Source organism: Alosa pseudoharengus, unplaced genomic scaffold (genome assembly GCF_046254945.1).
Source record: "Alosa pseudoharengus isolate Yale_2024_CS ecotype anadromous, Long Island Sound unplaced genomic scaffold, YU_APseudo_1.1 YU_APseudo_1.1_scf_16, whole genome shotgun sequence".
Classification (NCBI taxonomy): Eukaryota; Metazoa; Chordata; class Actinopteri; order Clupeiformes; family Clupeidae; genus Alosa; species Alosa pseudoharengus.
The window spans coordinates 30,293,656-30,311,974 of NW_027468630.1; the positions used below are offsets into that span (position 1 = coordinate 30,293,656).

Sequence of the window (18,319 nt, forward strand, 5' to 3'; positions counted from 1 at the left end):
AACACATCAAGCCAGCCTGCTTAAGTCACGTGGCCCAACAACAGCTCTCCTCCTCTCGTCACTTCCCTACTTCAGCCCTCGAGTGAACCTGCTACCATGGTAACTGAGCAACCCAAGCCCGGTTTCCAAAGTATCTGTGTGATCTTTCCTTGTGAATATAAGAAATAGCATTTTTAACAACTTTATGTCACATCGTATCAGTTCAGGAAGAACATACTTGAGAACATGAGGAACGTACACATTAAGACACGACATTGCTCTCGTCTTGAGGAGTTTGTGGAGGATTTCTAGTTTCTTAGTCTACGCATTGGATATTGAAGTAGCTTCTAGCATTAGCCTAACGTTAGATGCTAAATCGAATATTTTTGATTGTAGGCTACAGTAACTTTAGGCTAGGCTGCTAGGACTAATGATAGTAAAATCTTTCAGTCAGTCGTTCTTTCTTTCTCAAGGGTATACAACAACAAGGAATACATGCTGCAAGTTTCTTTGCAACAATTTTATGATTGGACATTGTTTAATTGTTTAGTTGCTCTTGGGTGCTCCTTGTTGGTGCCCCCCCCCCCCCCAATCCCAATCCTCCCCCACCTTTCTTATGCAGCCCTTGCCACTTAATCTACTAAACCCCTCTTCTACTGCACTTTTTACCCCCCCATTAAATGCACAAATAGGCTGACACCAGACATAATTTCACTGCATTTCTTACATCCAGTAACTATATGCATGTGACAATAAACTTCCTTGTATCCTTGTTTCTTATGATCTAGGATAGCCTATTGTGCATTGTAGACGAGGCGCTGAATGGTCTGACGGAGGGAGAAATAGCCTAGACCTGTTTGTCTTGATGTCTTGGTCAGTTGATTGAAAGAGCAATGTTTTTAAAAGGCAGCCTAGGCCTACTGAATTTAGGATTGTTTGGCTTCCTCAAACTTAATAATTAATCTGTTAATTAGCCTATAATTAACATAATAAACTCCATTTATCAGAGTGGATTCTCATAGGCTACAGGGTAGGCCTAGGCCTAATTTCTGAAATTAGGTAGATCTATTGATGATTGCATTGCTGCGAAATAGGCTGAGTATAGGCTGAATAGCCCTCCTGCATTATTTTCTAACGAGGACTAGAATATTTTACTCAGCCTGGATAGAATAAGGGTGAGGGCCTGAGCGGGTGTCTTAAATAACTTGGGTTTCACAAATGATGACCGACTATAGGCCAAGTCATCTCGGTTTATCCTGTACAATATCAGGAAGTTCAGTCCTTATGTGACACAATGCTGCAGAACTGCTTGGGCAGGCCATGGTTCTATCCAAACTGGACTTTGTAGCCTAGTCATTGTAAGATGGCACACCTGTGTGTATAGTGAGACCATTACAGATCATTCAGAATGCAGCAACATGGTGTTTCATCAAGAAGACACATGTAACATCTCTGTTATTTACTCCTCATTGGCTTCCTATAGCAAATTAAAATCTCTCACTGGCCTATAGGACACTTTCTGCATCTGTTTGAATTCCATGATTCAGCTCTACGTTCCCTCTCTCGCCCACTGCGGCCCTCTGACTGAGCGCCTGCTGTGTCAACCATTCATTAGTGCTAAGAGGTCACAGTCATTTTATATTATTAGGCTATTATTATTCATATTGTTGTTGTTATTACTAGGCTATCATTAATGCGTATTGCAGGCTGTATTTGAACTGGACTGGCCATGTCATTTTCTTCCCTGCAGTAGAATGATTGTAGCTTCTGGAACAGACTAGAACATCATCATCCCACTACAGTAATGTCAGCCTTTCACTCCCCTGTGCTCTGGTGCTGGTGAGGGGAGCTGCCGCAGCACAACTATATCTTCCCCATACTTGATTATTCAGGATTTTACTGTGCTTGTCTATTCACCTTTTCATTATTATAGCAGGCCTATTTCTAGAATGAGTTGCAAGTATCACGTGTAGACCTACTATTACTGTTACCAGTTTACTGTATTTGTAGGCTATACTTTATCAATAGTTTCATACTTCTGTATTCATAATCAGCATCAGCATTATATGCATGCACATCCATTTTAACATTTTTTTTGCATAGCCACCTGCTTGTTGTTGGTGTTGTACATCTCTACTATTTCTCTTGTCCCTTGTCCCATCACTTTGTCCATTCCTCATTAATATACACGATCCTTTACCAAACTCTAAGATTTAAAGAACATGTCATCTCAGTAAGTTAAGTAATGCCACATGCTAGTTTCCCTTGAATTATATAGGCATGGATTTCTTTGCTTTGATGAATTCACACGTCAGATACTGTTATATGCTGCCATCTAGTGGCCACAAATAGTCAATAAAATAGTAACAGATTCTGCTTTCTCTAAAGGTGATTTCTTGTCTGTGAGATTTGGGTGACATAGTCCACTGGAAATCCTGTGTTATTAAATGTGTGTTTTTCAGTGGCAGGTCTGTTTTGTGTTGTCAGTTTTCAACTCTGGAACTCCAGATTCACTGACAGATTCAGTTGGTTTTCCTTGTCTTCAGTTTCACAGTACAATAACGATCAACCTGTCAAGTTGAATCTATATGAAAATATTTGGAAAGCAATGCAAAAGTTCATGGTAAAAGATTCCAGGAGACTTGGTGGGTTGTCTTAAAATGTAAAAGCAGCACATTTAGCAACGGTTTATCGACCAAATAAATTCTATTGGCCTAACATGTAAACATAACTTACACTAAAACACAATAGAAAATGCTCTTTCTATTGGCCTAACATGTAAACATAACTTACACTAAAACACAATAGAAAATGCTCTTTTTTAACCACAAATTAATTAATGAACTGAGAAGAAGCTTGAACTGTTCACAACATTCACAAGTTGGGATATCCTCTTGGCTCTTCCATAGTGTGGCTCCCTCCTGTGTTCAGTGTGCAATACCAAAGTATGGGAGAAATGTGGGTTATGGGTGTTCAGGATCATGTACTCCATGACGTAGTCTTTGCAACAAATGGCATTGAGACTAGGAGTGGGAAGGGTGATGAGTTTTGTATCTGAAAATATGTATTTTTCTGTTCCACTGTTCACACATGTCATAGCAAAATATGAACCAGTGGCAGCTGGCTCAGTAGAGAGGAGGAGAACTGAAATGACTATTGTCTCTAAAGTGAATCTGAATAATAAATGTGTGCCAGCAAAATGGATTTGTGATTTGTAAGATTCATTAAAAAAAGATATGTTCGCCAACTATTCTTATTCCCACAGACGTAACCCTGTCCTCATATCTTTGTGTATCATGCATGTGAAAGAGATTACCTAAGGGACATCCCTGTACCCCAACCCATCACCACCCAGGCTATTCAGGTTTATTGTGAAGAAGTTAAATCATGGGTGATATAATAATAGGAATTTTACTTTAAGGTTGCTTATGAAAGCTGAACCAAATTAATGTTAGAATAAATTAGGTCCTGCATATTTAGCCATGGCGTTCCTAATAGGTGGAGCTTGTCAATCTCTGTGGTTTAATTGACTATGCAGTCCACCTGTTGTGACTCCTTGAGGGCTCATATTGTTTCACGACAAAGTTTGAAGCTGGCCGGCTGGCTTTCCTCATTCTGGTTTTGCTCCTTTTTAGTTCTCATAGTGGCATTTTCAGTGTTTTTGTCACAAACTACCATAGACAACCAAAATAGCCCACATGTATGTTGAGCACTCTCTGAAGGTATGCCAAGCTAGTTCATGTAGTTCACTTGCACAAATGTTACTTAAAATTGATGGGGTGTCAGGTTAGGTTTTGTTACTACAAGAATGGGAAGCCTGGGAAGTTAAGTGCCAAGTGCTTTTACACAATTGGTGTTAGCAAGAGTATTTCTCATTTTAGAAGGACTAATGTAGCTGTTAGGTGAAAGACAAACAACAGTGATTAAACATGATAGGTTCTGTCAAAATTTGCATATAGGAGAAAAGGCACTGTATTGTCTGTACTTTTCCTTCTGTTTGTAGATGAAGTGTAAATAATGAGGGTGAGGTGGTGTCAGATGAAATCCAATCACATAGCACCTCATGAGTGTGACTGATGATGAAAGACAGTAGGGATGATAGGTGAATGATATTAGAGTAATTAAGGATTTTTGGTTGTGGCTGGTTTCTCCTAGAGAAAAGTATGTAAACATATGTAATCAAGTTTCAGGGTCTGTCTGTGGAACTAGGCATGGTGGGGGGTCATCACCAACTGGGCCAATATGGGTTAAGAGTGTTTCTGGCCCGGCATGACCTTACAGTTCAGGTTTAATAGAACATGTTCAACATCCTGATGGACTGCAGATACAATGTCTTCTCTCTCTTTAATTGTATGTGGTCTAAGGTTTTACGGCAATGAAATTAACATTTTGCACCGATATTCTTCTGGGTTTGTCATGAGACTACCAGTATGATGTGTATCCAAATGTAACAAGTCCTTTGATCCATGGTTAAAATATTTAATAATAGATACTCTTTGCTGGATTACCCAAGTGAATTGCTTAAATGGAAAAGAGTTGGTAACTACCTAAAACATTTAATCATTAAGGACACATAATTAAGGGCACATTTTATGATGCCTTCATTCATAAATAAATATTATAGTTTAAAATTGTTCACAATTTCTTTAAAAGTTCTGTAAATTCTTCATAACATGTAGGAATTAGGAAAATTCACATGAACAACATATTGTGGGAATAGAGATGGACATATCTGCAAAAAATAATGGCAAAAGAGTCTGTGTTTAATATGCTGGAAAACCAACCATTTTTTATTTTCTACATTTTTGTGACTACAGAAATGCTGAAACATTTTAACACTGAAAAAAGCATGATGACATCACCACTTGCTTCTCTTTTTCTTTTTTCTTTTTTTTTTTTTCTTTTTTTGCTTAGCAAACACAGCAGATGATATTGCACGGCATAGGGAGAACAGTAGCAAAAGCAGAGAGACAGAAAGAAAACTGTAAAAAAAGAAAATGACAAATAAAAAATCATGAAGCATTACAAAGATACCACCTGTGAGTAACACCTATAGTGTTTCTCTAGTTTACCAGACACAAAACACATAAGATGCCTTTGGATAGTGTAGACATATCCATTGAAAGGAGAGTGAGAGTGAGAGAAACAGTTAGAGAGAGATAGACAGAGATAGAGACAGAGAGAGAAAACAAGATAGACTGGAGAAAATAACTGTGATGTGCTGTAACTGTCTGATGTACCATTCACTCAATTTGGAATGCTAATGCGAATGCAAACAGCTACTGTCTGTTGAAAATGTCAGCAAGTTTATTATCATTTCTATCAAAATCTTCCACCCTCTTTGTATTAATCATCGCTGGAAGAAGTCCCTCCTTGGACGATAATCAAAATCCACCTATCATGTTTGTTTTCCAGATGATTGTCTTAGGCGCTCTTGGTATTGTTATGGTTCATGTAGCCAAGCCATCAGTCATAAGGGTACTCCTTTGGTTAAATTAGGAAAATCAATCAAGGAAAAAAACTGACTCACAGCACACATACACAAGGAACAATCTAAACACTGAATTACAAGCAAAGTTGGAGCTGTTTCTGTCTTGAGAAGGAATGTCTGTCTGTGTTCTTTGCAGATTTTACAGATTTTATACAGATATAGAGCCCCAAGGGAAGTAAACATCTTGCACACATATTTAAAAAGTTGTTCGTAGCTCCCCATGCTCCTCAAACCTTAACCACAACCATTGTGTTTTACTAAAAGGCAGTACTTCCAAACTTTTCATTCAACAGACTGTATTACTCAAAGTTACTTTTTCACAGACTATATCTTTTCCCTCAGGACCGGAAAAGGCATGACCTCTGTTTATTGTACACGTTTAACAACTTATTCACTTCAGTTGAACGAAGCAGCAGTTTGGAGTGTACTGCACAGTTTAACTAGAAGAGAGTTCAACCACTCAAGACAAGACTTAACTTAAACACATTCTGCAAAAGCTACTGTGGGTGCTTTAGAATATTTTCAGCACCAATACATTGAGCCTTTTGCTTACATATGACTGAATAAAAAGAGGGCTGAAGCTTTTCAGCAGACCCCGCTCTACATAACAAATAGACAAAAGCAATGGCTGGGAAGCCGTCAGATTCAACACTATCAAAAACAAAATGGAGACGGGTGGCAGTCGAGGCCGTGCAGCCCTATACACACGCACACACTGATTTCTTGGTAAGTTTCTTTGCAGATTTATTAGACTCATTGTCATTACACAAGTTCCCACCAAAATAACAGATATGGAACTAGACAGCAGTGCCACGTGAATAAAAATGTACCCAGCAACGTGACACGGCTCCCCGGCAGACCTGCTGCCCAGTCTAGGCTCCACCCCACTCTGTGCATGAGACAGCAAAGTAAGCAGGACTTGCAGCCCTCATCTCAGAGAATTAAGAACAAAAATGTCAGATTGTACACTTAACAGGAGATTCCCCAACTGTTGGAATTAGCTTGTCTACATAGTCCTACGCCTTCTAGTTTCTATACCCGTGCGAATGGCAAATTAAAATTCAATAAGTCTACCTCACAAATGCCAGTGCTTTTCAACATTATACATCTTTTTTTGTCTTTTTTCTATTTTTGGTTTGTTTTATAAATCTTTGGATGTGCAGTACCCATAAAGTAACCATCTTAAAAAAAGGTCAAAAGAAAAAAAAAACATGTACACTGCTATCTGCCTGCTGAGTAACAAAGTAACCCATGTATAACTTTGTTTCTGTTAGCAAATCAAATGTCTCAGGGTCTGGCAGTATTTAGAACACATGTTGAAGTGCCAGAAACAAATCAGAGGGAGTCAAATCCCACTCCCTCCACACATTTATGCTGAAACATAAGGCTGTAACGTAAAAGTTGTCTGTTTTGTAAGAATGTGTGTGTATGTGTGTGTCTGTGTGTGTATGTGTTTCGAAAACCTACTATGTACAAATCTATATTTTCTACAAATGCATAAATTAAAGCAGGGGAAAGCAATACAAAATGCCATTAAATTAAATTAAATCACAAACACTGAAGTAGAGAAAAGAGGAAATATAAACCCATTATCACAGCAGTTGGTTTTTTACCCTGTAAAAAAGAATGGTCTACCATTATCATAATATCAGAATAACACAATGTTTTGATAAAAAATAATTTATCTTTCCCTCCCAAGCTTCAATCCAATATCATTTGAAACTTGTCCATCATGACTAAGAACAAAGCAATTCAGCCAAAAACGTCAAAATAAATTATCATAAAGCTTTTTTGAAGTAACGTTAACAATTACCAAACTAGTTCAGTTTTGCCTTAAATCACATAGACTCTCTATACAACAGAACCCTACGGATTTATTACTATGAGGTATTCAAACATTGGTAAAAGACATGCACGGCCATAATGGTGGACATACCTACAGGTGATAGAAGGGGCAGGGGGTGGGGTGATGGGGTCAGATTTAGGGGTGTAGACATGGGGAAAGGGTGGGCCAGGAGGAGAAAGGAGCTTTGGCTTGTCAGCAAAGAAGTGGTAAAATAAAAAGATTAAAAAAAAATTCCTTTGGTATGTTTCTCATTGCATGGTTGCACTGGCAAAAGCACCACGGTGACAGAACTATTCCTTTCTCCTTTGCTTGTTAGTGGCCCGTCGATAGGCTGAGGTATTCAAAGAGTAGAAGGTGAGATCAAAGAGGTCAACAGCGGTTTAACACTTTGGTTCAAGCAAGGCACTCGTCCTGTGAGTTTTATAAAGTTTTGCAACATGTCCGCCTGTAGCTTTATTCATTTGCGCATGTTGATAAGCAGAGACCACACGGAGCAAAAGGGGGCAGAGCGCAGGGACAGAGGGGCAGGACAGAGGGGCAGGACAGAGGGGCTGGGGCATGGGAGGGCATGGGCGGGGCGGGGAGAGGGACACGCCATCTATCCACCATATCATTCATTGTAGGCCGTGCAAAGAGAAAAAATCTTTGGTAATCTTTGGTATCATTAAAGTGATAGAAATCACGACATGGAAACTGAGTGAGGTAGCATCTTTGGTTCACACCTAGAAATTTCAGTAGGTCTTAGCAAGTTTCGCCTTTTCCCAACATTTTGTCATTTTGTGTTTCTCTCAGGAGGAAGTCGTTACCTTCACTTCATTTTCATCATACAAGTACATTTCTGCAACTCACACAAACAGTTACCCAATTACATTTTCTTTTTGGTAGGATATCAACCACACAACCAGAGACAACAAGGCCAGGAAACTGGTTTAGCATTTATCAGTGTCATCCTTCAAACAAGTCTTTCAGAAAGGGAATGCTTAACATCCACTCTGAACAGACTTGTTGTAGTGCTTTCTTCCTAGTTGTGACATGATTGGAATACATCCATAAACTAGATGACCATGGTTGACAGAAGATTTAGAGAGCGATCAAACTCATGGCAGAGCTTATGCTTGTGTGTTTCTGAGCATGATACTGAATATACTGAACTGAACATACACTCAGGAAAGTACAATCCAAGTGCCAATATGGGGATTGATTTATTTTTCTTAAACTGGCAAAAGGGCATAAACACGGCATGACTTATATTCACTATTTTGACCTATGCTCACTATAAAAGGGTACTGGAGCCTCTGACAGTGACTGAGTATCAGTTACTGAGATTTGGGATCTTTGTTTAAGAAGGCACATCAGTAGTCAAAATGCAAACATGGGCTAATTAGACTGTTGGGCCAAAGCAAGTAGCAGAGCAGAGATGCTGTGACTTTATGTGACATTATGCTGACTTCTTGTAAGGTTTCAAACATTCAGGGTCATTTTTCTGAATCCAAGCTGCTCTAATGAGATTATTTTTATTTTTAATGGCTGATTTTGAAATTGTTTGTATTATAAGATACACTGTGTATGAAATTATTCTTAATGTGCCATGTAGGCATAATTCTTTGCAGATGCTTGCATTGGCTAAAGTGATCATATTATACATTAGAAAGAGATGATCAATACTGGTTAGATTAAATCTTTGGTTGTTAGCCGCTGGCATGTTTGTTTAAGCAACACATAGAACATATGTTTTAAAGCTAAAAAGATTCTCCCTGAACATGTAACATGAACATGAATAACATGAACATACCAAATGCACTACAAGCAGAGCCTTGTCAACACTTTTTTACAAAATAAGTAGATTATTAAGGGGGAGTACCTGTAATGGTTGAATGTTTTATGACTTGTATATGTATATTCACTTTTACATTCACAGAAAGTGTGTGGTTTGGTTGATTATCGGGGTGAGCTTGTCATTCTATAATATTACTTTGGAAATACATGATCCCATAGGAATTAATGATAATATTTGGTTTTGCTTTGTGATTGGGATTTGGTTGACTACACATTTTGCAAGTACATCACATAGTTATCAACAGTCACATTGGAGACCCGGAGATGTTTTAGGGTGTCTAGCTGTAAAAATATTTTTTGGAATATTTCCTGAAAATACATATTTGTCTCTTTGGTTATATTATCACAAATGATTGGTGTGATTTAGCAACAGTGGGTGGAAGTATGTGCCTACAAGTAGGAAGAAAGCACTATGTTGAGGGTGACATTCAAAACATCCTCTGCAATGATTATACCCCATCCTGTCAGAATCCTCCAAGCCTCTAGGAACTGCTGTCAGAGTTCTTGAAGGACAGGGCTTACAAAAGGGCACAGATAACCGGCTACAGACAGCTCCGGTGTTGTGCCTCAGCCTCAACGCACCGATGAGCCTTTCCGGAGCCCTACCTGCTGCTCCACACCACAGTGTTTCTCTCCTTGTGACGTCCCACACACCTCCCGTCTGACAGCAACAGAATCAAAACAACAAACGCTCAGAGGCAGAACTAGAGTCCAAGCTGTGACAAGAGACAGCTGAGGAAAAACAAAAAGTCCACTTTGAACCAATCACATTGAAAGACGGTGACGGTGAGAGGTGTGGGGTTCATGGTACCACTGTGATTTGAGAGGAACACTTTCTTTTGTTTTCAGTATATCAGACATGAAGGTGTTGCAGAGCAGAGTCTTTGGTTTTTGTTTCTTTGGGTATTATAAATATCAGTATTGTACAAGTTTTAAGGGCAAAATTGCTGTCTAGAGGGTTTCTTTTGTTGTTTTACTTGGTTTATTCTAGTTAAAGCTTTTCCACCGATGGGTTTAGTCACTGTGGCCACTACTCCTCCTTCATGCTTTGGTACAAGTGCTGGAATTGGAGTTGGCGGAGTTGGAGCCATCGTCCAGCCATTTGTCAAGGCTCCGTCTGCGTGCATTCATGAAGAAGTTGCTGACAGTAGCCAGCTCAAGCCCCAGCTGCTGTGATATGGTGATTTGTAACTCTTTGGACGGGCGCTTGTTCTCCTTGAATATTGCATGTAAAGTCCGACGCTGAACATCAGTGAAGACCAGCCGAGGCTTTTTGGCCGCACTGCCCCGCTCTCCTTTTCCGTGTTCTTGCTCCTTCCTCTTGCATGCTGAAAGAGGACAGATATATAGATATTACACCTCACCAATCAAAACATCAGCCTAGCTATACACAATGCCATGCATTTCCATTGATTAAAAATGAGTTACATTGTTCCTATGTGTATCACTATAACAGTTCAATGAATGAGGGTTAAACTTCACTGAGGAATTAATTTATCTAATGAACCCTCTTCCTTAACCATCAGTAAGATGCTACTTTAAATGTGGCCAGATAGTCTACATAATATTAAATACAGCAAAAAGACATTGGCGTGGCAAGGAGGAGGATGCCAGTCTCTAAAGACATTGGCAAGGAGGATGCCAGTCTCTAAAGACATCTAGACATCTGAAGGCCTTTGTATTTAAGAGTTAAATTATCATAGATTAACCGATAAATTAGTAGACACAGGCTTATGTTCACTTCAGTTATCTAGGCCTAAACGCAATTGGAAGGAGCTATCCGTGGTTCTGAAAATGGAACTCGCGAATCAAAAATAGGCAATAGATAGGCTACAACGTCCAACTGCATTTCCATCGTGATGCAGAGAAAACAAATCGATGGACAACATCAAACATGTATTTTCAAACAGCAAACTCTTAATGGCCGTTGTTCATCCGTTATTAAATATATATTGCGCTGACACCGGAAGCTTTCTACCGCTAGGGGTCGACTAAGTACCATGAAACGAGGAAGGTCCAGAGCGACCTGCTTGACGCCTTAAAAAGAAAAGGTTTCTATTTTATGTCGTAGGCTAAATCTGTGTTTTTTAAGGGACCTAATAAAATGTGTATTTCATTGAAGCGAAGCAATGCAATAGTTGAGGCCCGAGACTAAGTTGCTGATAGGCACATGAATCCACAATCGTTTAAGCTTAGGCCTACTGACATTCTTGATCCACTTATCTCCTAGTCTAATTATTTGCTTACATAATACGGCCTCATTGCGACCACTTAAATGTCTGCTAAATTAGCATACTTGGCCAACTTTATTAAAATCTCACAATCGGAAATCAGAAATCAGAAATACACTGTTTAAAAGCGTTCTATTTTGTAACTCGAAATTATGTTGAGGAAGTCAGAAAATGCCAAGCACGAATGTCTCCACTTTGGATAAACATTAACAAAACCAAATGAGGTTCTGTATCAGTTGCTATAAATCAAAAGCCCTACAAGGCCACACTGACAACAGAAGCTTCAGGAACTCAGGTAGGGTATTTTCCCAGCGATCAGGTGAAATAACAGAGCACCTCTTTATCGGTCTAACGTGAACACAAATGATCAGATGGTCACTGTTTGCCTGCAAATCATTATACAAAGGCAAGATAACTTGGCACACCACTAGAGTAAATTTCACAATTTCAGAAAATATACAAAGACTCAGTGTCTCAAATGCGCTGTTCTATGCTCTCTGTGAGTGTGAGTATGTGTGTGTGTGTGTGTGTGTGTGTGTGTGTGTATTACAGCCTATAATAATACCTACCTACACACACACACACACACACACACACGGCGAGAGAGAGAGAGAGAGAGAATTATATAATTATTATAAACTACAACACGAGTCTATTATTAGTGGATAGGCCATAATCCAAACAACAAGACTGAAGCCAGACCATCTGAATTTCAAAAATAATGTAGGCCTACGTAGCCTATATTAGATGAATCAAACGAAAATGTATTGTATCCCCCTTTCCAGTCCAATAGGAAATTACACGGCTACCATGTCACTCAATGAATATTGTATAACATTATTTTTTTGTGTGATCCATTGGCGTCGTCACTTGCAGACCATTTCCCTCTGTTTTGTTTCCGTTTGTGCAAATAGGCTATATTTAATAGGCTAACTAGGCTAATGACAATAAAAGGATGTCTATAATCTGTCAACTGAAAATAAGAATGGTCTGTTTCTACTTATGTCGTAACATTGTGTATAGACTAGCCTACTGTCATTATGTTTACGAAAATATTAGAAGGCTGGGCACTGAATGATATAGGCTACTGATCTTGTTGTCAATGCTTTGGCCAATGTAGACTATATTGTCATTAGCATTGAGTGCGCCTGTCGTAGCCTACATATTTTACACAGTTGTCCTTTTCTATTTTCTTTTGCGCTTTGGTTTGAAGTTTAGTGTTCATACATTTTTGGACATCAACTGACCATCTCTTCACCGCCATAACAAAAATCGACAAACTAACTGAAACAAAGGGACCAAGGGAGAGTGTGTCACTAATGGAAGACGCGCTTAATTAGCTTTTTACACCTTTCGAAAGTATGGTATGGGGATGCATAGATGTGTTTCGATTAATTCCTTCTTTCTCGTGAGCCGAAATGCAGGTCAAGTCGGCTTATCAGTCCAGTCATTTATATCAGGGCAATGAAAACCGGCTGCGACTTAACTCCACGGTAAGTAGCCTAGCCTACCCTATGCCTTCCGAGGTAAAAAAAACGAAGTAGTGACCCTTGTTGTAATCGAAAATAATATGCATATTTTTTTAAAAATCAATAACAATTCATATATATATGTATATTAAATATTTTATAAGGCCTTTCACGTCGCCTCTCCAACACTGATTGATCAATAACATAGGCCTAGCCTACGTCTATTTTACCAACGTCTAATTTCGTTATCACTCGTTTGGGATTTAACTGAACCTGAAGCCATAGGCTACTCTTAATTAAGAATATAATTGAGTTCAAACTACGCTGTGTTATTAAACCTCTTTACTGGTGATATATTTCATTCAGAGAGGGAAAAGTACAACATTTGAAGTGAAAAATCAATAAATTGTCATGCAGCCACACTGCTAAATGTCATTACACCATATAGAACTGTAGGAAGCCGCATCTGACAAAACAGCTATGAAAATATGACTTATATGACTATATATGGTCTACAATATAAAATAGTGAAATATTCTTAGCCTTCTGGGGTGGCTGAACTGAACAGGCCATTCGCTCGCCTACCAGGGTTCTCCACCATACCTAAGGAGCTCTTTATAGTAGACCTATTGATTAATGCAAATTAATGTACACTCTCAGTGAGCTAATTATTTAAAATAATCGTATGATGGAAAACAACACAATCGATCGATTCATTAGTTGGATTATTTCGTTATGGTATTAGTTGGTATGGTATAAAGTTCTACCACTTCAAGGCAAATATTCCACATTAACATTCATTCACCAAACACTTGCGCTGACACACACACACACACACACACACACACACACACACACACAGAGAGAGAGAGAGAGAGAGAGAGAGAGAGAGAAACACACACACACACACACACACACCTTTCAAATAATCGAGTGAGGTTTGTTTCTGCGCTATGTTGTTCAGGATTAGAAAGTGAACAGCCTACGGTGTCTTTATTTTTCCAGTGTCATAAGAAAAAATAACGCTTTATGGCCGGGGTCAATCATGTAGGTATAGGCCTATAAAAAATGCCTTCGTGCTAGAAGTGCAAGGTTGCCTAGACTCATATACACCAGTGCCCCAGACCTGCACTCAGATAGACTCTAATTCTCCTGAGACACATTAATGGAGACCCATTGGTTGATTACCAAAAACCTCACTGAAAGCCATAGTGGGTCTAAACACCTTTCATGCAAATGGAAACACACCAGGACAAGGACTGTGCAGCTCCAACAGTCACCTGTGTCAAGTCCACAGACAACCATAGGCTATATCGGCTTCAACGTCCTGCCGCAGTGTCAGGGTCCCTAAAGTAGCACAATCCATATTATAATCCCCAGCATAATGAACATACAGTGATATCTTTGGGGAATTTACCACATTATTGCCAAATGAGCTACAGGAGTGGATTTCACAAACGGAAAGCATTTAGCAGAAAGCAGGATCCTCCGACCGCTTTTCCAGACTCCCTCCGAATATGATCAGAGAGACAATGGCACTGACCGCAGCGAAGGACGCAAGCTGCCATCAAAGCGTCAACATAGTCGGTGTTCGTGGGGTAGCCTACATTCAGAAAATCAACTGATTTACAACAACAACTGAGTGGTCAAGATGCACACAAAATACTGATAACCATGTGCAACCAGGCATCGCCGTTGGTCAAATAACAAGCATTATTAACGATTTATGACTACTAGCTCACTTTACAAAGAATCCCACGATCGATATAAGAAAACAACCTCGAAGCCCCAAGCATCCAAGGCAGCTTTTTCCTCAAAACAACAACACCAAATAACGGAGTTAGTTCATTTGTAACTGCTCACAGATTTGGATAAATTGAGACACGTTGCAACAGTCAAAACAAAAGCACTAGGCAATTCAAACATTTCAGCAATGAAGGGAGAGAAAGAAAAGTGTGTTTACCTATGGATCCCTCACCTGCGAGCCTGAGCGCAGACATTCTTTGGAACTCAGGCTCCTGCAACCACTTCCACATTCTTCGGAAAGTCTCCCGGCCAGACTTCAGCTTGCTCCAGGGTTTGGGGTTCCTTAACAGGTCAGATAGGGTCCCCTGCGATCGGCATAGCACTCTCTGGGCAAATATAGCCTGGGGGATACTGTACCGTTTGAGCTCAGTGGTGATCCGCTGGGCTACTTCTTTGGTATTGACTTCTTCCATTTGCCCTGAATTGCCTCCATTGTTGACCTGTGAACCAGGCACAGAGGAATGGTTTTGTTCACGGGCGGAACCCAGCACTTGTCCGTGGCTCTGAGCGTTGAGATGGGCATGGGGATGATGGTGGATCCCGTTGAGCTGCACCATTCCCGCCGAAGAGGCAGACATGTGCTGCTCGCCGTGCCGGGCTAGCATGGCAGGGTGATGTGCCTCGAATCCGTTAGGTGTAAGCATTTTCTCTGTGGGCATGGCGGCACCCGGGTGTGCATACGGCGGCAGTCCTTGTTGTGAGTTGTGGATACCACCCAGTCCGGATCCTGACAGGGGGGACAAACTCTGTCCCATGCTGGTAACATCCTTATGATACGGAGTGTAAAGGTTGTTCATTGAGGCCAGACCCCTGTCGTCCCGCATCAAGGTGAAGCTGCCGCTCACATTGCCTGGAATCCTTTGGTGGTGATGGGGATGGTGGTGGTGATGATGATGATGGTGGTGTGGGAACTTGTCCGAGACGGTCGAGATGGGAGGTAGCGGCTGCAGGGGAGTCAGCGTGGTGTAAGTGCTGCTCATGCTCATGCCAGGGGGAGCCTCGCACGCCATGGTCATGGCGGGGTGCAAGTGGCTGGCTAGTCCGTGCTCCGGGGGCCGGTGGTGATGATAGTCGCCGCTGTCCAGGATTGTTGCCATGCCCATTGAACGTGCGTGGGCTGACAGGTTGCTGCGATGGGGTATCGTGCTTCTGTGATGAGGGCTGTCGCTGCTCATCAGCTCCGCCGTGCTGTGCACTGGTTCATGGCCCACTCCGTGCAGATCGCCAATGTTCTCCATCGACAGCTGGGCATTCATTATACGTGCAAGCTTGTGGACAAATCATCTATCTGATCTGATGGAATAGTGTCCAAAGAAGTCCTCACATTCGAAAAGTTCTGCGCTCCGCTTAATTCCTGGTCGCTGTTTTTCCAATCTGTTTTGTTGTCGTTGGTATGTTTTTTTTCACGTTTTTTTTGTAAAATTGTATTTTTTTTTCTGTTTTGAAAATGTATTTTCCGAACGCTTTGGTTATATATTTAAGGCCCCTATTCATCTACCCGAACATCAGCAGCTGTGGACGCGATCTAGTCATATCCCTCGCCATCTCTAGCCATGCCTGGTGCCGTTTCGATTTCTTCAGTTCATTGCTCCGCCACTGCAGCTTCAACTGAAGGTTCATGCGCACTCGCCTTGTGCGTCTCCTCCCACCTCTCCCACATACACAAAATGAGACACACCGTTCCTTGATCCTGACGTCACATATTAAGGAAGTTGCAGAGTAGGAATTATCCATAGCAGCCCACAGTTTATATATTTCTCAGTCTTTATTTAAAAAAACTACACTGCAACTAACACCTACTGTAATAAGGACATCAGATCCATAAAATATATATACACATTTAACGAGATATAAGATAAATATGGGATAACATTTTTACAGAATCGATTAATTGTGTGAATGTGATTAATATTTATGACCCCTCCCTCTTCACCTATAGCATATGCGCCATTTTACTTCCGGGTTAAATCGTGAGGCCATCTGAAAACATCCAAAGAGGGGAAACTTGACTTTACCCACTCTAGCCCGATAAGAGTCATATAATACCTGTAGCCAACATGCGTCTGCTGAAGACAAGGCACAAAACGTGGGCTATTCCCAAGGACCGAATTAGTGATTCCTCATATATTTGCTGTATTTTCTTGTGTCCAGTTTTAATTATACATAGGCTTTGGAATGATGTCAGTATACGCTATAGAAACATGTGCACTACTAGACCTAAATACATTTTAACATTCTCCTTAAATTTGCCGTTTTCAAATGGAAGATTTAGCCTATAGGCCTACTCAGGACTTACACAGGCCAACGCATAAATAGAGCTGTCCCTTCTCCCCAAACAAAATAGATAAGCAGATGTGTCCATTGTTCAGCCATTAAGAGTAACGAATCAGGCCAGCCGAGGTGTGTACCATCACCGTCACAGGAGCTGCAGGCAGCACGGTATAATGACACAGCATATGACATTAATATGATTCAACAGCACTCTGATGAAAAATGTTGAGTGTTGGACAGTCTTCACCAAAATATATTCACTGATGACAAATGCATCATTCAGGGGCCTAAGTGACTTTTAAACATGTCCAAATCATCTGTGCACAAATAAAGCTAATGGCATACTTTTATTACCCTGCCTGACTTTTCTGTATTTGATACAGCAGTACACAATTATGCCAGTATAAATGATAATTTATTTCACAGTCATTGTTCATAACATCAGCAATGTACATTACAATATATTCATTAAACATTTTATTTATCACATAACTATTAGCGAACTTAAAGCACACTTCCACTTCCCAACCCCCGTCCTCAACACACAAACAAACGCACACAGCCTGGCAAACAGGAGGCTACACACATAATGCAGTCATTTGAAGATTCGACAAGAAGTCACTCTTGTTCAATCAAGCAAACTGACTGACTAACATCAAATGAGGTTCAGGGACAATTTGCTGCCTGGCGAAAGCGTCCTTATAACACGGCTTCAGTGACAGCTTGCGATAGTCAGTGAAGCCCCCTCCCTCCATGTCAAAGGTGACGCTTCAAGACTCCTAAAGCTAACAGCTGCGGGGGGAGCAGATTAACTTTTCAAGACTTTTCCCTGCTTCTTGAGGACCCACCCCATGACAAAACCCATACATCTGTCAAGGTCAAGAACAATAACATTCAATTAAACGAGTTAAAACTGACAAAAAGTTGCAGTTGATTGCAAGTCATGTGTGATTGTTTAACAGGCATTACATGCACCTTACAGGAACACCAGTAGCATGATAAAGACAACCCTTTGATATATCAACATACAATTGAATTACATAACATGTATATGTCTATGCTTAACTCTGAATCATTGATTGTAATTATTCATACTATTAACATGAATAAACTGGATGTAAGAAACAAGCATCATCCATATTCAGATACAGAGCGGCCTAAAGGTTTAAAATATTGTGTTAACATAAAAAAAAGCAAAATTCTGTGATTTTAATCATGCAACATGGAATTACATGCCGAGATAGTCCCATTGTGACTAATGATCATTATTTGAGCAAAAACACATGAGAGAAGAAAAAAGAGAAAAAGAAAAATCAGCAGCTAACCGCATCTGCGCGCATTCTCATAGTGGTCGATATTTTTCATTCGCACTCGTGTCTCCATGACTTGC

General features: G+C 40.3%; 1 protein-coding gene across 1 annotated transcript; it reads right to left on the reverse strand.

The window, feature by feature from the left end:
• Window positions 1–10,193: 10,193 nt before the first annotated feature.
• Window positions 10,194–15,914, reverse strand: onecut1 (one cut homeobox 1). Its single transcript, XM_076288210.1, has 2 exons — window positions 14,831–15,914; window positions 10,194–10,480 (listed from the first exon to the last, which is right to left on the reverse strand). The coding sequence occupies exons 1-2, from the start codon at window positions 15,912–15,914 to the stop codon at window positions 10,194–10,196; spliced, it is 1,371 nt and encodes a 456-aa protein (XP_076144325.1).
• Window positions 15,915–18,319: the final 2,405 nt, after the last annotated feature.